The 19,297-nt window shown below is 40.5% G+C and overlaps 1 protein-coding gene across 1 annotated transcript in view; it reads right to left on the bottom strand.

The window, feature by feature from the left end:
- Positions 1-15,830, bottom strand: part of PRSS12 (serine protease 12) — a 44,714-nt gene extending 28,884 nt beyond the window's left edge. The window contains exons 1-4 of the mRNA XM_072861362.1: positions 15,395-15,830; positions 8,290-8,428; positions 5,850-6,028; positions 3,552-3,702 (exon numbers count right to left, since the gene is read on the bottom strand). Coding sequence (XP_072717463.1) covers positions 3,552-3,702; positions 5,850-6,028; positions 8,290-8,428; positions 15,395-15,740 — 815 coding nt within the window. The 5' untranslated portion in view covers positions 15,741-15,830. The remainder of the gene's footprint in view (positions 1-3,551; positions 3,703-5,849; positions 6,029-8,289; positions 8,429-15,394) is intronic.
- Between the last annotated feature and the right edge of the window lie 3,467 nt (positions 15,831-19,297).

Genomic DNA, 19,297 nt, shown 5'->3' with positions numbered 1-19,297 from the left:
TACTGAAAACAGAACAGGTCTTGACTATTTTGTTTCAGGATGTAATCATTCAAACTCTTAACTGGCTTTTGTGAGTGTGTCAGAATAGTACATTGCTGTGATTTTTTTTTTTTAATGTAAGTTGTAGTAGTTCATGTTTTTAAGGCACTGACTCATTAATCCATGCATGGATTTAGAGAGATGTGGATTTCATTTCTAGTGCTTTGTATAAATATGTAACAATCTCTGTTCTCTCATTTTTTTAAAAGGAAAACAATACTAAATTTACAATTAGCAATCATACAAATTCTTGATAAACAGTAAAGGGTATGGGAAAAATAACAACAGTAAGAGGCTTATAAAAATTAAATTAGGATCAGGAAAAAGTTCTATAAAAAGGAAGGATGAGGAAATTCATGGTATGCACTGTGTAGATGGTAGTGCTCAGTAAATAAAAGCACACACAAGAAAGGTAAATTAATATATGTTTTGCATTTTCATTTTGTTTAAAATCAATTTGTTTCTAATATTTTCAAGCTAATGTGCTTCACTAATCTTGAAAATGCACTGTTAATTTTCAGACTGTTTCTTTGATGACCAGATGCCTTCTTCAAGTGGTGGAGAACATGGAAAATAGCAAAAAGCTGGTCTTACTTACTCAGTAGGGAGAAGAGTTATAATCTGCGATTGCTTCAAAGAAGCAGGTAAACAAACCAAAAATATCCTCAAACACTCAGCAGGCAACATTTTAGCAAAACACATAGCTTCAGTCTGAAGTTAGTACCTTATGTTTGAGAGAGATTTTGAATTAGGCATTACCTTTTCTTCCGAATTACCTTCCTAATTCCAAATAATATATTAACAGATATCTTGGTCTAATTTTTTTCCTTCAGCAATGCCAAGAAGAATTATAATAGATCGGAAATTACATTTTTTCCATGAAATTTGCAAACATTTCCTGATTGCCCTTAATATTCTTTCATTTAGTTTGTTAAGTAACGATGCATTTTTATATGTAGCATTAATTTACTGAACACTTGTATTTTGCAGTGCTAGTAATGGGAAAAAGAGCCAAGTCCTCCATCTCTTGTATTTCATAAAGAGCTGCTTTTCGAAGTGGTTGAAATTGTGAATGACTATGTAGAATGACAACTAAGAAAATATAATCCATAGGATACACTAAGGGTAATACTTATTTCAAATCTAGGTATCCCATTTATATTTAAGCATCTAAATAAATAATGTCTTGGTTTTCCAGCATATCTTTCTGATGTACCAAGACAGGCTCTGTGAGTTCTCAGCACTTCAGGCTATTTTTGTAGAATTGAATAAATGTGGACTGAAGAGCCTACTTTCAGAATACCTATTTTTATTAATATTACCCTAAATATATTATAGGCTTCTTACAGAAAGCCTAGTTTACTGGTAGTTTTTAAGACAACTGTACTTTGGAACATTTATATGTATAAGATAAATTATCTTCATTTAAGTTTATTGTGTAGTATTTACATATATACAAACTTTACATGAAAAGAAAATTCTCGTACATAGCTTCCATTTCTTCTGTTTTTTTTAATTCTGATGCTGGTACAAATGTATAGAAAATGTTAGAAAAAAAAATCCTTATTCATTAAGAAGCTGGCAGAAATCAAAGACAGAATGCTTGGCTACTCTGAATGCTGAAAACAAATCATACCATAATCTAGTAAGATTCTCTGGAGTTCCAATAAAGCAGAGGCAATACTTCCCATTACTACAACAAGGGCAATTTGCATCAAGCAAAAAGTATTTATGAAACCAATTAATAAAATAAATTATCATTATTTTTAACCTATTAATGGTAGATTAATATTCTGAAGTTTTATAGGAGTGCTACAGAAAAGTTGAAAGGGTGTGAGAAGCTGCTTACTGAGATGCTTTACTTTTCCAAGTTGTGGCACATTTCCAGATGGATTAACAGTATGCAAATTTAGATTACTTTTATTACTTCGTAACTGGTCTACTGCCACTGTTGGTAAAACTTCACTTCACAGTAATGAGCACATCTGTCAAGACATCTTGATTATTTGAGAAATTCTGTAAATCTCTAGACATCTCAAAAAGACTTAGCACCATCTTAATACAATTTATTTACTCAGAAAAGCGAATCAAATTAGAAGCATCTCAGAACTACAGTTTCTGAACATTAAATATAAGTAATCAAATGTTTTAGTGTAATCAGTTAAGGAGGCAGGTTAAGAGCATGACATTTGTCATTAGTATACAGAAAAGTAAAGCATAGCTTAGTAACTCCCGAAACTTATTAATAGTAGCTCAATTCAAAAGCAGAGAAGGCCTGCAAGAAGATAACTTTGTGTTAGGTATTCCCAATTGAAAATGTACAGGAATGTAGAAATACAGCATAAAATAAACTGAGGAAGAATGAAAATCTGCTGTCAGAGGAGCATGTTGATTCCCACATGGCTCACCAGGAGATCTAGAAGCCTTGTAAGTACTGCACAGTTCTCATCCTTTTGAGCTAATTTGGATGGCACCTGCAGTCCAAGGCCTCAGTTTCACGTTACAAAACAAGTACACTCTGGGGCCACCCATTAATGCCACAAAGCTCGCTACCTTCAATGCCACTTCTTTTAATTCATCATAATCCGAGCAGGGTTGAACAGGTGAGTTCTGTTCCAGTCTCCTCTGCACTGACCTGCTTAGTTCTCATCCAGTCTGTCTCAGACATAATCCCCTTCTCCTCCTTGGGTTTACATCTTAGTATCTTCTCTGCATCTTGCTCCTAGTTCTTTCCCTCTTCAACCCATCTGGCCTTTCATCCCAATTGTCCCCATCTCCTTCCTCTCTGATCCAGCAGTTCTCCTCTTTGCCTCCCACTTCTGCAGCATCTTTCCTCAAATACTGAATACTTATCTTCTGTGTGGTATCAAAATCACCCCTGGCTGTTCAGAAGAGGAGCAAGAAAATCCTGTTTTGCTGCTGTGACTATATTATGGACCATGCTTAGTTCAGACAGAATCGCTGACAAGCTTAACTGTCAAAACTTCAAACAGATCTCTACTCAGTATATGCAAACTGACAATCTTCAGAGACTCGTGACTTAAACAAATCTTGAGAGATTCTCACAGGCATGCCAAAAAACATATCCGTTCTGACAAAGCAGTGCTCTTACTCCAAAGCAAGGAGACTGTTAGACTCTTCAGTAAAATGGATGTAAGGATTTTAACAGTCAAAGCAACTTCCTTTTCTTCACCTACGGTTTTTGATTGAAACTACTGAAATTGTAGTGAGTTTTCACTAAAAAGTCAGTGTTTATTCTGAGACACATCCTTTGTCTGTCCTACAGACAAAATTGCCCCTATCATATGACACTGAGAACTGGAGCCTATAAATCAAAGTTCCAGGGAATTGAAAGTAATGGCACCGTGCCTGAACCTTCTATAAATAAACTTAGTTACTGCTTCAAAGTATTAGTGCGATTTTAAAGGAGCATCTTTTGACAACTCCAGGCTACATATCTGGCTAACTCTCCTGCTTTGCCGTTGGAGTAGAAAATACGTAGAAAAACAAACCCAAGGCCAAGCTGCCGACAGACAACTTCAGCATCTGCATCATCCCACTGATCATCACAGACAGTCCCCCACTGGCCAGCATGGTAGACTTCTACTCTTCCTTCGTGAGCGTTGTTCCCACCAGCCAGCCGGATCGGAGTAAAGACAGGGGCTGTGATCAAACACAGAATATAGGAAAACGTTATTTCTTTCCCACAATGTTATCCTGATAGTAAAGAAAAAAAGAAGATGCTTTAATGGTTTCTCTGACATCGCTCAAGAACCGCACTTTATTTTTTCTAGTTAGATGGAAAACATGAAATTAAACTTCTTAGAAATGAGTTCCCCTAAGCTCCACCCTCACTAGCTGAAGAATATTATACAGACAAGTAACCATACTGATCTTGAATTACTTAAGTGTCAAAGCATTCACAGATACTTAGGGCTGTAAGGCCAAATACTACAATCAGTCAGTAGAGCTGCATTTCTACCAGTAAGAGCAAAATTGGCTTTGTATAGGCTCGGTCCTAGAGGGTAGAATCTGAAGTAAGAGGCAAAAATTCTTTCATTGCCACAGAATTAGAAATTCATCCTCATGTTTTCTCATTACTTTGGTAATTCCAGTCAGAGCAGTGAAATCTCATTGACTGTGAAGTCTCAATTTAATTGTGTAAGTATTGTTCCCTTCCTGTTCTGAGATATGGTTTGATTTTTGGGCTTTTCAAATCATTAGCCCTTTTCTGGTCCAGCAAGAAATTGTCTTGAAAGCATCACTTCTGCATAAAGTTATAATAATGGAAACAGCTTAAAACTATATAGAAAAAATAATCGCTCTAGTATTTATAAGGTTATTTTAAAGTTTCACCATAGCTAACATCTGAATGATTTAAAATGTGATTAATTTTTGTGTAGGCCATCTAACCAATTAATGCTACTATTTCATCTATTTCTTAAGAAAAGAAAATTGAGGGCATTTCTCCAATTTCATCTTACTATTTCACTAGTACGAAATCTGTTTTTTTGTAATTATTTTAAAAAGCTAGTTGCAGTAGAACATGCGAAACGTGAAAGCTTCATCTAAGTCTGCCAAATCTCAGGATCAATTTGATTAATTTCAGATATCCTGGACTCTAAATTACTGATAAACTTACTTTCAGCATTATTGAAACAGACAACAGTCCTTTAATAAATTTATCTAAACAAAACGAAGTTCTCTGGTGAAAATGTCCATAAACAGAAGGAAAACCTTATGACCTAAAAGTATAATTTGCAAATTTCTAGTTTTCAGTTTCTTTAGGCAAAACTGTTTCTCTTGCTTTGGTCTTTTGACTTGTCTCCTAGCTTAAAAAGATTCTCCCTTCCCTCTACACTATAGTTTTCTAAATTAAGACCAAAATGATTTTTAAAAAGTCATTTATCAAAATATTCCTCATGAATAGTGGAGCTCTAGGACAAAACTGCATCTGCCTTTGGATAGGAATGTAAGTAGGAGAGGAAAGGCAGCACAGAACTGGCTGCAGCCATACATGGTTTTGGTTACAACTGAAGAGATTGCCGTTGCCAGCTCCTCAGCATTGCCAGCCTAGCCTTCCTCAAGGTCAGCAATATCTTACGTCTGATGGCATAACTGCCCATTTAGTTGCTCTTTAGCACGTTGATTAAAATAATCTGAAATATTTAAAAAACATTAATAATACTTTTTTTCCGAACAATATCATTTTGACTTGTATGAGTGATGTGTGAGGTAGCAATCTTCAGCTAGGAAGACTTGGACCTGTTTTAAATGTTCACAGAATAGGGCAAAAACTTTACAGTTCCTTGTGCGATGTCATCCACGTTCACAGTAAGGAATGTGATCCCAACACTTCTGTACCAAAGGAGAAGGCATAGCCTGTTTGTGAAATCGCTGCTCCTCCCTACTGTTCAAAAAAAGCTAACAAATTGACATGTAGCATACGTAGCTATCAAAGACAACCTCTGAGTAAATAAATGGATAAATAAATAATGTTTAAAAAAATGTGGGGGGAAACAATCCTGCTTTTACAGCCAGAGGTTCTCACTGCTTCACCCTTTCTCACAACCTACGTTGCAAAGCAATAATTTGCTTGTTGATTATGGAAAGGTAAAAAGTGGTTCAGCTATTTGCTGCTTGCACAGCACAGAGGGATTTGAAACAGTTAATGGTGCAATGAGTCAATCTGTTTAATTTCCTGTTCCAAGAAGTCTTAATATTTTTTTCTAATTTAATGATGAGTAATTATTACTACTTCTATTTAAATAAGGTAAAGGAGTTAACCAAACCATATGTATTTTTTTTACCCAGGGAAGAGCTACATGTGACAGCAGCTGCCATTTTTTGAGGACATGTTCCATCCTGCCAGATGTCTTTTTCACATAACAGTATATTTTCTTCATCACCACGACAACGCACTTCACTCCAGTAAACAGGAATAAGGCCCAGTCCAGAAAATGGTATGTGTTTTGCTGTACCTTTTTCACTGTAAGAAAAGTAATCAGGATAGGACATTAGAGTGGGAGGAGGGGAAGCGGAACGTTTTCTCATATATAAATCTTGGAGTAGAAAAGAAAGGGCTTTCTTCAGCAGTGTAAATTCATCACATTTTCATACAGTTCAGCATTGTCTTCTGCACAAAGAAAAGTAACAGATGTGACCCAGTTCTCACCATTTTGTTGTGGGATATTTTAGTACAATGGCCTGTGTTGCTGCAGGGCCAGCTACATTCCTGTTCTCCCGGTTCTTAACTACAAGAATCAACACACAGTCCACAGGTGAATCTACATCCCACTGCAGTTATACTTCCAGGATAGGTAATGCTAATGGGCCTTTCACCCTTATCCTCTCCTTTACTCCATTAAAACGTACCAGCACTCTGCCAATACACGTCATATAATATGGTTGTGACCATGGGGCAGTGAAACCACCTCGTACTCCATTAGATCAGGCCCGTGTCCATTATTCTCTATTCAGCCTCTCCCATCCATCCAGAACATTGATAAACAGCTTCCTTTCCTTCCCGTACTGCATCTACAGCGACTATTATTGAGTCATCTTTTCTTCCATATAATGCCCAATAAAATTAAATTAAAAACAAAGCCCAAATATTGTAAAATCAAAGGAACAGATGGATGGAAGCACCTGAAAAGCACCAATAATACCTAGTGAGTTCACCTTGTGGTATATAGATCCAAATTTCTGCCAAACACTCATAACAGAAACTGTCAGCTACTGTTTGCTTGGGGCTTTTTGGCCTAGATTCAGATTTAAGCCATTTCTGTTGAAAAGACCAAACCGTTCACCCATATCACTGAACTACTTCTGCTAATAGCGGTCTTGTTCAACTGAAACGTTTAGGGTGTGGAAGGCAAAAAGAACTTACATGAAAATGAGGAAAGGAGACATTACACGTAGACAGCTGAAGTCATAAGCAAAATCACAGCCTCCAGATGGCTGAACTTTTATCTCATCTAATCCTCATATTTTTATAAGTTGGCATGGTGTGTCCAGATTAGTATTGAACATTATAAAACAGCTTAGATTTAGTTCTGGCTAGCAGTCTTAAAAAGTGGAATAATCATTAGGAATGTCACAGTGCAAGTATGCTATAAAAGCCCCTTACTGCTTGTAGCAAACAAAATCACTACTTTGGTATGTGACTGAAAGAAATGTTAGAAAGGCAATAAAGCCAGCCGTACTTTGTGGCTTACTGAAGAAGGGCAAACTGAATGGGGTGCTAAAGGGGAATATTCAAGTAATTTGGTTGCTAGCTTGAACAGCATTGATTTTTTAGAAGCTGAAATTGCATTTTATTTTTTAAACTCCCTTTTGGTATGGGCTTTTTCTTCCTTACCTCAGTTTCATCTTACTATTGCAACTGCAGTATCACTACAGGCATTATCTAGAGTTTAATGATGAAATTATGTTAAAGTGTCCTGTTGATTAACTCCATTCTGAAAGCAGTGGGAAGTAGTGGTCAATGAGGACAATGCACGGACTTTCAACCTGTCCAATATTACTATAACTCTGTAAAATGTTTCCATGAAAATGTAAAGCTGCAAAACTTGTCTGGTTTTGGGTTTTGTTATCAATGTGCAACTCTGAAAGTAAACCATACAGATTATCTAGCTAGATGAAGATATGCACAACAAAAATACCACATTTTCCAAAAACCTAGGATGAGTCCCAGATGTTTTTTGGCAGGATAGAATGGATGATTACCAGGGTAACCCCATGCTCCTGAGAACCAGGAATTTTCCTATGATTAGGAGCCCATGTAGAGTCTAATTCTTGGCCACATTTACGTTTTTATTCATTCAGTAACCTCACTGGAGCTATTCTTAATTGACACATAAGTGAGATCAGGATCAGACCTCGTATTTCTGCCCTTGTGGACATCTCCTGTATGTCTAGTAAAGCAGGTTTTGTTTGCCCTAAGCTTTTCTGACCTCTTCACACTTTTCACTTTGAAAGCAAAGCATCTACCCTGGTCTGCTCCTCTCCAGATCCCATATGCAGCTTTCCAATGAAATACCAATTTCTCACAGCAACCTCTTTGAAGTACAACGCAATTGAAGGAAGCAAAAGATTCTGGGAAGAACAACTTCAGCATTCAACGACTTTCAAACAGAAAAAAACAATCATCAAACACAAAAAGCCCTCAGGATTTGCAAAATAGGTTGTCCTTTATACTGAAACACCATTAGAACAAGTTGACTGATTTTTACTCAGACTGAAACTTACCCAAGTGCAAGCTGTCGACATACGACTGTTGCATCATTATTGTCCCAATGGCTCCCACAGATTGTTCCCCAGATTCCATTCAAATAAACCTCCACTGTACCTTCAAACTCATTCTTGCCACCCTGGAGTCTCACTGACCCTAGTTAAAAAATAAAAAAATTAAGCCTCCAAGATATTCCATTGCTCAATTAATGTATCCCACAAAAAAAGACTCCACAAAAAAAGACTCCAAACCTGATTTTCCCTCTGCGGAGAGAGTTCCTGTTTCATGTATTACCATGTTTGTGCTCTTTGGGTGAGCTGCTTCTTAGAAGCACTCTGGCACATCTAACATTCTTACATAGTGATATACAAAAGGAGATAAGCTTGGTTTTTACATGAGGAAAACATTTTGCTTCTTATACTGAAATTACATCACATTTCTGATCCTTCTGATGCTACAACTTAGTTAAAGATCTAACAAAAAAATGTATGTATAGACTAGACATAATTATTTAAATGTGGTTACCTCTACCCAAATGAGCAAAGTGTGTGTATATATAAGTAAGTGCTATACTTTTATCTTCCACGTAATTCCATCCAACTTAAGGGAATCACAAAACAATGACACAGATTGCATAGCTTTTGCTCTGACCCATGTAACATTATGCATGCCATGGATGTCAGCAGTTTATTTTAGCCAAAGAATGCATTTGTTCATACTTCTTCTCAGACAGAAAAACATTGGATGTAGTTCTATTAATTCATGAGTGGTCTTTACCAAATTCTCAGACAAAACAAGCTAAAAACATGAAGAATTGTCTAAAAGAAGTGAAAAAAAAGTCTGCTTCTTGAGAGCTACAGAACACATAAATCCAATAAAATTAACAGAATTTGCATTTTTTTATTACAGTAGTTTTACTTGAGATGCCAGATGGATCTGCTGTTGAAGGTAGCCAAATGCCACTGGTAAAGATGGGAAAAAGCTGGTCATAGGTATAACTCTACAGAAGCAGAACAAAGAGTCATAACAGGGCAGTAATTCAACAAGAGAGTGCATTTCTGCTAAATTATCAAACATAGCCTAATTGTATGCATTAGTGTTGCCTGAAATCTCAGTTAATCCATCTGCCTCTGTTCAGTGATCTACTTAAAATGACAAGCTACACCACCATCCAGTTTGCAGGGGTTTTAGCAATGGGATAAATCAGTCAATGTTTGTGCCTGCATTTCATTGTATATGTGTTCATGTATGTGTAAATAATAATAATAATAATAGGTAGGTCCACTTTTTCTTCTCAGCTTTCACTCAGATTGTGTCCTGGTTTTAATTTAGTTCAGTATATTTTATATAACCATGAAGCCAAATGACTGCCAAATAACTCGAGGAATTAATTAACCTCAGACTTGGTTTTGTGTGTTCCTTTTTGCCTCCTATTTACTTTCTCAGCAGTAACTTACTGTGCAGTAAATTACAAACAAAATTTATTCAACTCATGTTACAGTGAGCTATCATTCCGAACAGAGGATTATTAATGAGTTAATTATAACAATACTGTAGGCATGTTGCACATTGTTTATCTGTCTTTATAATTTTTCTCTTCATGTTTTTCTGTCACATGCAGACAGAGCCTGGAACTTTGTTTATTTCTGCTCTTCACCAGGCTTTTGTATAGACTATTATTTTCACTTGAAACATCAACTGCAGTCATAGCAAAGTGATTCCTGACATACCCGAAAGCAATTTTGAAGATGTCATCTCCAAAAATAAGTTTATTTTTGTACATGATTGCTTACAGTGCTGCGTGACACCTACTGAAATCAATACAGTGTTTCCTGAGTACACATTACACAATATTTCTATTCAAATATTTGAATAAGGGAGTACTTGAAGAATAAATTCTCTTCTAAGGTCTCCAGGGCAGAATTTGGCTCACTCCTCTTTCTGTATTTACAGGATTCCCAATGACAACAATGGGAATTCATGTACACAGAGCAAAAGATAGCACAAGAGATAACCTTTGCACATCAGAAAGTCTCCATTTTTTAAGCTATAAGTTTTCAGCTCTTTTAGTTGCTAAAGAAAACTAAACATGTTGGGAGTAGAGCTAATGCAGTAATATCTACTCTGGCTTTTATGCAACGCTCTGAGAAACTCACACTCTCTCCCCTCTCCACCAGCTCAATACAGTGTCAAGCCTCTGCTTAAAGTGCTTATCAAACCTTCACTGCCTCAACACCAAGCTCAACAGCAGGGAACATGAGTATGGCAATCCTGCCCATGGCTCCCAATGCCTTCCTCAGCACTGGTCAGGAAGAGGAAGGATGAGGAGAGGTGAACTGACCCCACAAGAGTTAGAAACAAGGGCACAGGACCACAAAGCAGGCCTACCAGGCAGCTCTAGGACACATACTGTAGTCTTACGATGGACTTAATTCAGCCCTATATTGAAGAATACAAATCTACTGTCTTGACAGAAACTCCTTCCTTTATATACACTCAAAAAATATCTATGCGTTTCTTCTAATTACATCCTAGCCGAGGTTACTGACGGTCGATTCATGTTGTTTACATACAGTCTGGTAATTTTAGTTGCCCTGGTATCTGCCCAAGTCAGAGTCTTTCCTATCTGCTATCACTGTTTAAAAGAGATTGAGTTATACTTGCAAATGCAAGGAAGTAAGGGTATCCAGTGGGTGCTGCTGAGACTTGCTCCGCAACACCTGCCATATAGGCTCAAGATGAGACACACAGGAAAAAAGGGAGAGGAAAACCTCTCAGCCAACTTTTAATTAACTCCAAGAAGCAGAAGAGCTTCAAAGGAATTGTGCTGTTGTGCTTGGCCTCTGTCCTATACCATTCTCACATCCAGAGATGCTGGGTAACTTCAAACCCTATTTTCTACATTTCACTGAGAACAAGCATTGTTACTCTGTGTGGCTGAATTGCACATAGAAATGGAATTGCTTCTACTTCTGCTGTACATGTGGGGTTTATGGTGTTGGCTAAAGGTGTGCCAGTAGTTTCTTTGCAAACACCTGTATCCAAAGGTTTGTATTTGGCTGTAAATGTAGATTTGGAAAAGAGGAATCAGAAGTAGAAGTTGCCTGTGCTGAGTGCTCTGAAATGGCAAGTTTAAAGCAAAAGAAGGATTTTGAATTTTGGAAATCTGTAAAAACAGCAAATATTTTTATTTCTGCTTTCATTTCCAAGGTGTTCCAACATGGGATAGTGCCATAGAATGGCCCTGCACTGATAATTCATCTCTGTTGCCTTGAAGTCAATTAGGTAAGTCCAAATTGACGTAAAGTGTGAGGGTCTCCCATTGCTGCATGCTGTATATCCCATGTAACCACATTACAACTTGCAGTATTTCAGAACACTAGTGGATGATTCATAATACATATAAAAGAGTCTATCCCAGTTTCAGATTAAACCAATTCATTGGTTTGCATGAGGTACTTGTAAAAAGCTACCTGTAGTATAGGTCAAATCTAACACCCGTTCAAATCAATGGAACCTCTCTTCCCTTCCAGGATCAGGCCTGGCTAAAATCAAAGAAATTAATCCTGTTGACTTCAGCAAAACTATGGATGATGCTCACTGCGATCAATGAATGCTGTTGTCCATCACTTTCCTGAGCACTGCTCTTAGTCTAAAATTATAACTATTTTCTCCTGGTCTTTTAACCTTGAAAAAAGGGTGCATGCATCAGAACTACTTTTTAAGAACTACCTTGAGAACTTTAGAAGATACCAGTATTGCATACTCAAGGATGCTGGTATTATTAGAAGTTTCATAAATATTGTATGTATTGAGTGTGTAATGTGCTGAATTGGTTCCTCTGCAGCAGTGAGATTCATCATGTCAACGATCAATGGTTTAAGGCTCTGAAAAAATAAACTGAAGTGGAATGTAACGCGCTCTAAAGGACTGCAGTTGTCTCATGTGGTACAGAGCTGCAGAAAATGAGGGGTCTCGTGCTGTGCAGCCGTAATAAGAATGGTTCCAGAAGAGCTGCTTCTTAGAAGGAAAATACAGACATTCATATTTAATTTTTCATAATATTTTTTTATTTAACCCTATGCTATTAAAAACCCCAAAAGACCTTCCATCAACTGCCTGGACTGTAGTGTAACAGGTAGGGAGAATAATCTAGTGTTTAGACTATGAGCCTCAGGCTTGATTCTTCTCTCTCAGAAATTTAGTGAAGCATTATTTGATTGGCATTAGTGGAATTACCCTGTGATAAAAGCAATTTAAATGGAAAGACTCTACAATCTGGCCATTCTGGAGACGTGTGTTTTATCTCCAGTTCTGCCACTGATTGGTAGTGTGACCTCTGGCAAAGACGCTTACCTTCTTTTGTATTGCTTCCCCTTTGAAAGATAAAGAAAAATAGTTAACCCACTTAACTCTAAGAGCTTTAAATTAGATATGTAACAACATACCATGAACACTATATCATGCAGAATACTGTAACTACATGCCACATAAACATTGTGTGGCCGCAGTTGCTTCTAGGTACTGAGGCAGACCTCTTTTCAGAGGCATGAGTACACTACAGGTAAGTTGTTACTAGCAGTAACTAAAATACAAAATTCTACTGGGCTTATGCCAGCTCTGTGTACAGAGTACTCTCATTTATTTTCCTCTATGATTTCCTTGGTTAATCATGATAATTTATATATATTTGTATTTGGTTTACTTGCTTTCAAGGCATGAATAAATAATATTACCCAGATGTCTCTCATTTTAGAAGGAAGGAAATTAAATGCCAAAATCTATTATTTTAAACTATAAAACTGATTTTAGACTGGTACCACATAGTGTAATTGCAGAGGCGCCTTTTTTTTTTTTAATTTTTCATCATTAATGTTTAAATATAAAGCAGTTTAATATATACACATGCACAAAGTTTAGCAAATTAACTTTGCAGATAAGTCTTAATATTTAAGCTAGAAAAGCCAGGAGATTCACAGTTAAGGCTTTGAACATGGTATTGTATTTAGTTATTGCAGGTGCCTGATAACCGAGTATGGGCTTCCTTAGCACATGTACCAAAGCAACAGATGCAGCGAGTTTATCTCTGAATAGTCTGTCCTTCTCTAGCTACAGACTCCATCATAACATTGCCTTACGTGCAGTTCTTTGCTTCGTGTAAGAAAGGAACATACTTCAGGACGAATGTTACAATAATGTTTATTTCTGGGCAAATGGCTTGATTTATTTCCATGTTCCACCTTAAGCCATCTCACACACTCTCGAATTCTTTCGTACTGCCTCCACAAAGGCTTTTGGACAGACGTTTGCCCTGTTGATGTCACTGAGGGTTTACCACTGAGTCCAACAGAAGCAGATGACCTTTCAATGAGAAGATATTAGCTGTTGTTCAGTAGCTATGTCCTCCCTCTTAACAGGGGCTAACCTGGATTTCCTTTGTCTGGGGGAAAAAAAGCAGCATGCTGAAAAGACTGAAGAACACAGCTAAACCCAAACCACGTAGCATTTTTGGCATTTTTTTACTTAAATCACATTCATGCTGAACTTACAGGGGATTCTGGAATTTACTTTAGTAAGTGCAAGATTGGGTTCTTAGCAATAAAACACCGCATTCTTCTTCGCTGTAACATCTTAGACCAAGTCCTCACAAAGTATTTTGGGAACCAGACTGAAGAATTCTGAAAAAAGCTATAAATATGATGGGCTAAATCAAAGAAGCAACTGTGGGACCCTTTCCCAAACTGAGACCAGTTTAAGGGCGTGAAGTCTTCTGGATTTTTTTTCATCTGTGTCTAGTTATCTGTTTTCTCCTCCGTGGCATCAGCTGCCTGGTATTCTTCCCACAGAAACATCTGTAATGCATAACATCATTCTATCTTCTTGAAGGAGTACAACATTTGACTTGAAACACAGCTTTGGAAGCTGCATTTTTTTTTAACGCATAAATGATCAGTATGAACCTTGGTGCCTCCATATGCTCTTCATGTGATATTTTATACCAATGTGTATAATTATCACATTGTTCAAATTACCATCTTTTTTTCACACGCCTTCTAGAGCTGTTGTTGGAAGAGGAAGATAACAATCCTCTTCAGAGATCTGAAAGTAAATTAGTTAAAAAAAACCAAAACCAACCCAATACCAACTTCCACAAGAACAAAATTATTAATAATAATACTAATGATCAACTTCCTTGCTGACCTTGCAATACTACAAAATATGTAAAAGGAAGGGCAACAAAGAAGGGAATTTTTATTTTCATGGCAACAATTATGCTTGATCATTTTTAGTATAGATATCGATAGGACATAATTCTTATTTAGGTAGGAGATAATACCAGAGTGATGCAGGAGAAAATGTGAAGTCATTCAAAACCAGACTGTACATAAATATATTTAACGCCAACACTGATGAAATGCAAAGCTGATCAACTGCTCAAGGGCTGAATACTGAAATTGCTGCTCAGTCCTTACGCATTGAAAACTTCCACTGAAGCCACTGAGAGTTTAGCTAGGAGCATGGCGGGGGGGAAGCACAGGTCTCTTGGCTGGCTTCGCAGATGTCCTCAAGCACCAGCGCTAACTTGCAAACCCCATTATCCCAAGATGTGGGGGGAAAAGAAAGAGATACTACGTGAGCAGTTCGCCTTTAGAGCAAGGCATCCTTTGGCTTCTCCTTTCTGCCACTTCACTTCTGTAGACGGAGTGCTTCCCAGAGAAGTGCGCCCGACGGCAAAAGGGGAATGCCAGTCTTGGCTAACTGAGCCTACTGAATACTTAGGCACAGCTCCTTGACGCGATTCACCTAGTATTACAATAGCGTCGGCATAAAACCAGGTAGGACCTTCGTCCTTCCGAGGCATCTGCTGATGCAGAAGTTTAAACTCCCCTCTCAGAAAAGCCTTTGCTGTCGCTTCGGCAAAAGGCGTCCGTCCCCTCGTTCCCTCACCCCTCCAGCGACGGGGGACCGGCTGCGGGATGGCGAGACCGCCGCCGCCCGGCCCCGGCTCTCCGTCCCGCAGAGCCACCGCGCACCCTCCCGCAGCGCCGCTCCGCCGCCAGCCCGCACCCGCGGCGGCCGCTCGCCCGCGCCCCGCCGGCCCAGCGCCCCCGCCCCGCTCACCTCGCTCGCAGTCAGCGCGGCCCCGCTCCGCCCGGCCCCGGCCGGCCCCGGGGGCGCAGCCGGGCAGCCCGCCGCCGCCGGGCAGGGCGCAGGAGCTGCGGCGGCCCCGCGGTGCCCGGCCCGCCGTCCCCCGCCGCGGGAGCGCGGACGCTGCCGGCGGCCAGGGGCGCCGGGTGGCGGCGAAGCCCCCGGCGGGGCAGCCGGCGGGGGGCGGCGGCGGCGGCGGGGCCGGGGCGGGCGGCTGCGGGCGGCGGGCGGCCGGGAGGCTGGCGGAGACCTGCCCCAGCCCGCGGGCTCCGGGGATCGTCCCGATGACCAGCGCCACCACGAAGCCGGTGAATGTCATGGTGCCAGTCCCGCCGGCTCGGGTCCATCTCCCCCTCTCATCGCGCCCGGGATGCGAAGGGGGAAGGCGGGGCCGCCGCGTCCCACTAATCCCCCACGCCGCACACCCCTGCCGCCCTCCCCCCGGCTCCCCTGCCTGCGGGGGCAGGGCGAGCGGGCGCAGAGAGGCGCGCAGCCCCCGCGGCGGCGGTGGCGGCTACCTGCCGCGGCCCTCCCGAGCGCGGGGGGCAGCGGTGCGGCCGCCCGGCCCCATGCGGCAGCCGCCCGGCAGCCCCGGCGGGGGTCGGAGGGGGCCGCGCCTCCGCCTCGCCGCCCGCGACCCCGGAGCCCGGCCTTGGGGGCTCCCTCCCGCTCCCCCGCCGCCCCCGTACCTCCCCGGCCGCCCCCCGGTTCATCGCTGCCCGCGGTCCCGCCGCAGCGGCGCAGGCTCCCCCCCGCCCTGTTTCTCTCTCGCACTTGGGGCTGCCCTACCAGCCACCTTCTTCTCCGCCCTGGCCCCCGCGGCTGTGGCTCCCCCGACCCCTCCGACAGCCTCCCAAAGAGCAGAAGGAGCCCGGGCAAAGCCTGGCCCGGGGCGGGGGCGCGCAGCTTCGGGGAGAGAGGGACAAAACGGGCCCGCACGGCGGCTGGGGAGGCAAAGGGATGGGGAGAGCCCCAGGCGTGTCTGCGGGGAACAAAGGGGCTGCAAACAAATGCCGTGAAGAGAAGTGTCTTCGAGGGTTTAGCTTTATCCCAGCCCCATGTGCTCTGAATAGTAATCTGCTTATTCCCAGCTACTGCGGGGTTCTGCGTGACCTGATCATCTCTCATTTCCTTTTTCTACCACGACGGCTGTCAGTTCGTTCTGCTTCTTTGTCTCGTATTGTTCAGTTGTTAGTTTGGGTTAGTTATTATTTTTCAACTTACCACTGTTTTTAATCTATGCTGTTCATATTTTGCAAAGTCCTACTCTGCCTGATAGAGCGCGCACCCTTTATTTGGCAATTTGTCTGTAGCGGGAGTCTGTAGATTCACCTCTCCATAGGATCTTTTTTCCTCTCTAATTTTTTGCCTGAGAAGTGTTAATCTGGTTTCTGGGTGAGCGCATCAGTTATTTCCACAACCTTGCATTGTGACTAGAGTCTAATAGAGAAAGAAAGAGTGTGCTTTCTGCTTTCCATGCAGGATCCCAGGTATCTCCAGTCGCCTTCCTTTAGCAGCCTCCAGACTATTCAAAAGGTGCAAAATGCAACTTTATCAATTTAAGCTTTTGTTTATAAGAACAAAAGAGCTGCAGTGCTAAGGAAAAGCAGGTCCTACAGTGTTTGGTATTACCTGTATTCATTTTAGTTCTGCTCAGCTGTGATAAATTTATTATTGCAGCATTACAGTTAGTATTTCAATCACTCACAAAGTTAAAGAATACTCTGCTGGGGTTTCTACAGCAACAGGATAACTATGCTATCATATGTGTCTGTTGCCCTTCTTTGTGGATATAAGCGCACAGATTGTTCTTTGTTTCAGAGGTTTCTTCTGGGGGTATTTATATGCATTAGTTTAGAAACTGTCAGGACTGGCAAGAGTTTAATTTGTTTTCAAAATATTGGAATATATACAAGATGTTAGCCTGAAAGCAACTAATTATGGCCATTTTTAAATTGTCTGAAAATTTGTTGCTGTCATGACAAGTTGGTTGCTTTTATCCTTTGGAAGGACCAGTTAAAAGCATGCTCAGCCTAGCTGGTTAAGGCTTCCTTCATTGCCTAGTAAACACTTTTTGGCATCACAGTAACAGCAATATTTCATTCTCCCTGACCTAAGCTCTTTTTTTTCCCCCCTCCAGCCTGGAAGAGGAAGGGTTCTGCTGATCAGCGCAGGAGGAAGAGAACAGATGAGTATGATGAATCTTGCAAAACACTTCAGGCAAAGCTTTGAGCCTGGTACTTATTCATGTATTCTGATTTCATTTGTCTCCCCTAGGTGTGTGGGCCAGCAGGAATCTTACAAGCAGTGAACTTTCTTTGCCTATGTAGGGTAGAGGTGTTTGTGCTTGAGGCTGCAAAATGGTACTAAGCAGGACATGGGGGGAAAAGAGGGGGGCTACACAGGGAAAAGGTTTGGAAGTAACTAGAATTATAAAAGCAGCCTGAGGAAGAAAAAAGCAATTGTCATGATTCCCTCCCAAGACACAGTTCAGGTTTAATCAAATGATCCACATGTACAGATTCACTCTGGAATATTAATTTTATCATGATTGTTATTTTTTATGTAATCATATATGGAGAATGAGCCTCAATTTGTTTTAATAACTGTAAATTAGCTTTCAATATGATGTGAGGTCTGTTAATGCTACAGGAAATAATGCTTTTGTTAGAATTTACAGATTAGGGACGTGGTCTGGCTTCCATTCAAGACATTGATAATAGTTTCACTGTAAATAGGAGGGGCCCTTTTCTAAGAAATACTGGAACTGATGCAGTTTGTTTTTCCAGGATGTATGCTTTGCACTTTGGTTGCAGCTTCTGTCTTGGCTAGAGCATTTATGAGTGTCTCCCCCATATGGTTTCTCTTGTGTTTGAACTGTGTGAGCTCATGTTGCAGTTTTTCCTTTGGCTGTGGCACTTACAGGTGCCATGTATAAAATTGCTCTCGTCTGCTTGACTACTTTTATTACGCTTGTAGGAAGCTCGTTATCTGTGTGACTTCTACCTCTGTCACATTTCTCACAATCGGTCAAAAGTTACAGGGAAGAGCAAAGACAAAACAACAGTTAACATGGACAGACAGTGTGTTTTTGAGAACCTTGATTCTTTTGGACATCACACTTAAAATAACAGTAAGAATTACAAGTGTGCCTAAAATGAAAATGCACTATGCTTTAAGGGTGGACTTTACTTTCACATGTTTATAAGCAAGAAACAAAGGCTTATTACTCTGATATAGCTGATACAGCTCTAAGAAGATGCCAAATATGAGATGTTCTCAGTGCATTTGGTTGCCTTAAGACGTTTAGTCTCTGCTGTACAAAACTGTTGAAAACTCATTCACAAATTGCATTAGAAATGAAAAGGAAAGAAAAAATTATGTTTGCTCAATTAGGAAAATAAGCAAGTAGATCTTTGGAAACCTCAAAAGGTCTCAATGGATCTGGGCATTACGTACAACTTTGATTCTGAAATTACAGTATCCAACTGTTCAGAAAAAAATTGTCACAAAAGGTGGAGAAAATAATAAATCTTTGGAAACCGTGCCAGTTTTACTCCTGCAGCAGCACTGCGGGATTTAAAGTTAGTAATCTGTGTTTAACAAGGCCTGCATTTTTATATGGAAAGAAAGGCTTGTTTTGGTCTTTCTAGATTGGTAGAGAAAACAATCCATTAAGATGACATTACAGTGGGTGAACTGGCTCCAGCTGACGTGCATAGCAATTCTCCCTTTTGCAAAACATTTTCAGTACTTAGTCTTAGTATTTAGTTTGTACCTCTTATGCACAGAGGTAGTACCTATTGACAGCAGTCCCACAGAAGTCCATGGAACAACGCTCGTGACCAAAGTTAGCAAATCTGTGCTGCGTACCTG

The sequence above is a fragment of the Ciconia boyciana genome, chromosome 5 (genome assembly GCF_034638445.1).
Source record: "Ciconia boyciana chromosome 5, ASM3463844v1, whole genome shotgun sequence".
Taxonomy (NCBI): Eukaryota; Metazoa; Chordata; class Aves; order Ciconiiformes; family Ciconiidae; genus Ciconia; species Ciconia boyciana.
This window is presented reverse-complemented; position numbering and strand designations above follow the sequence as displayed.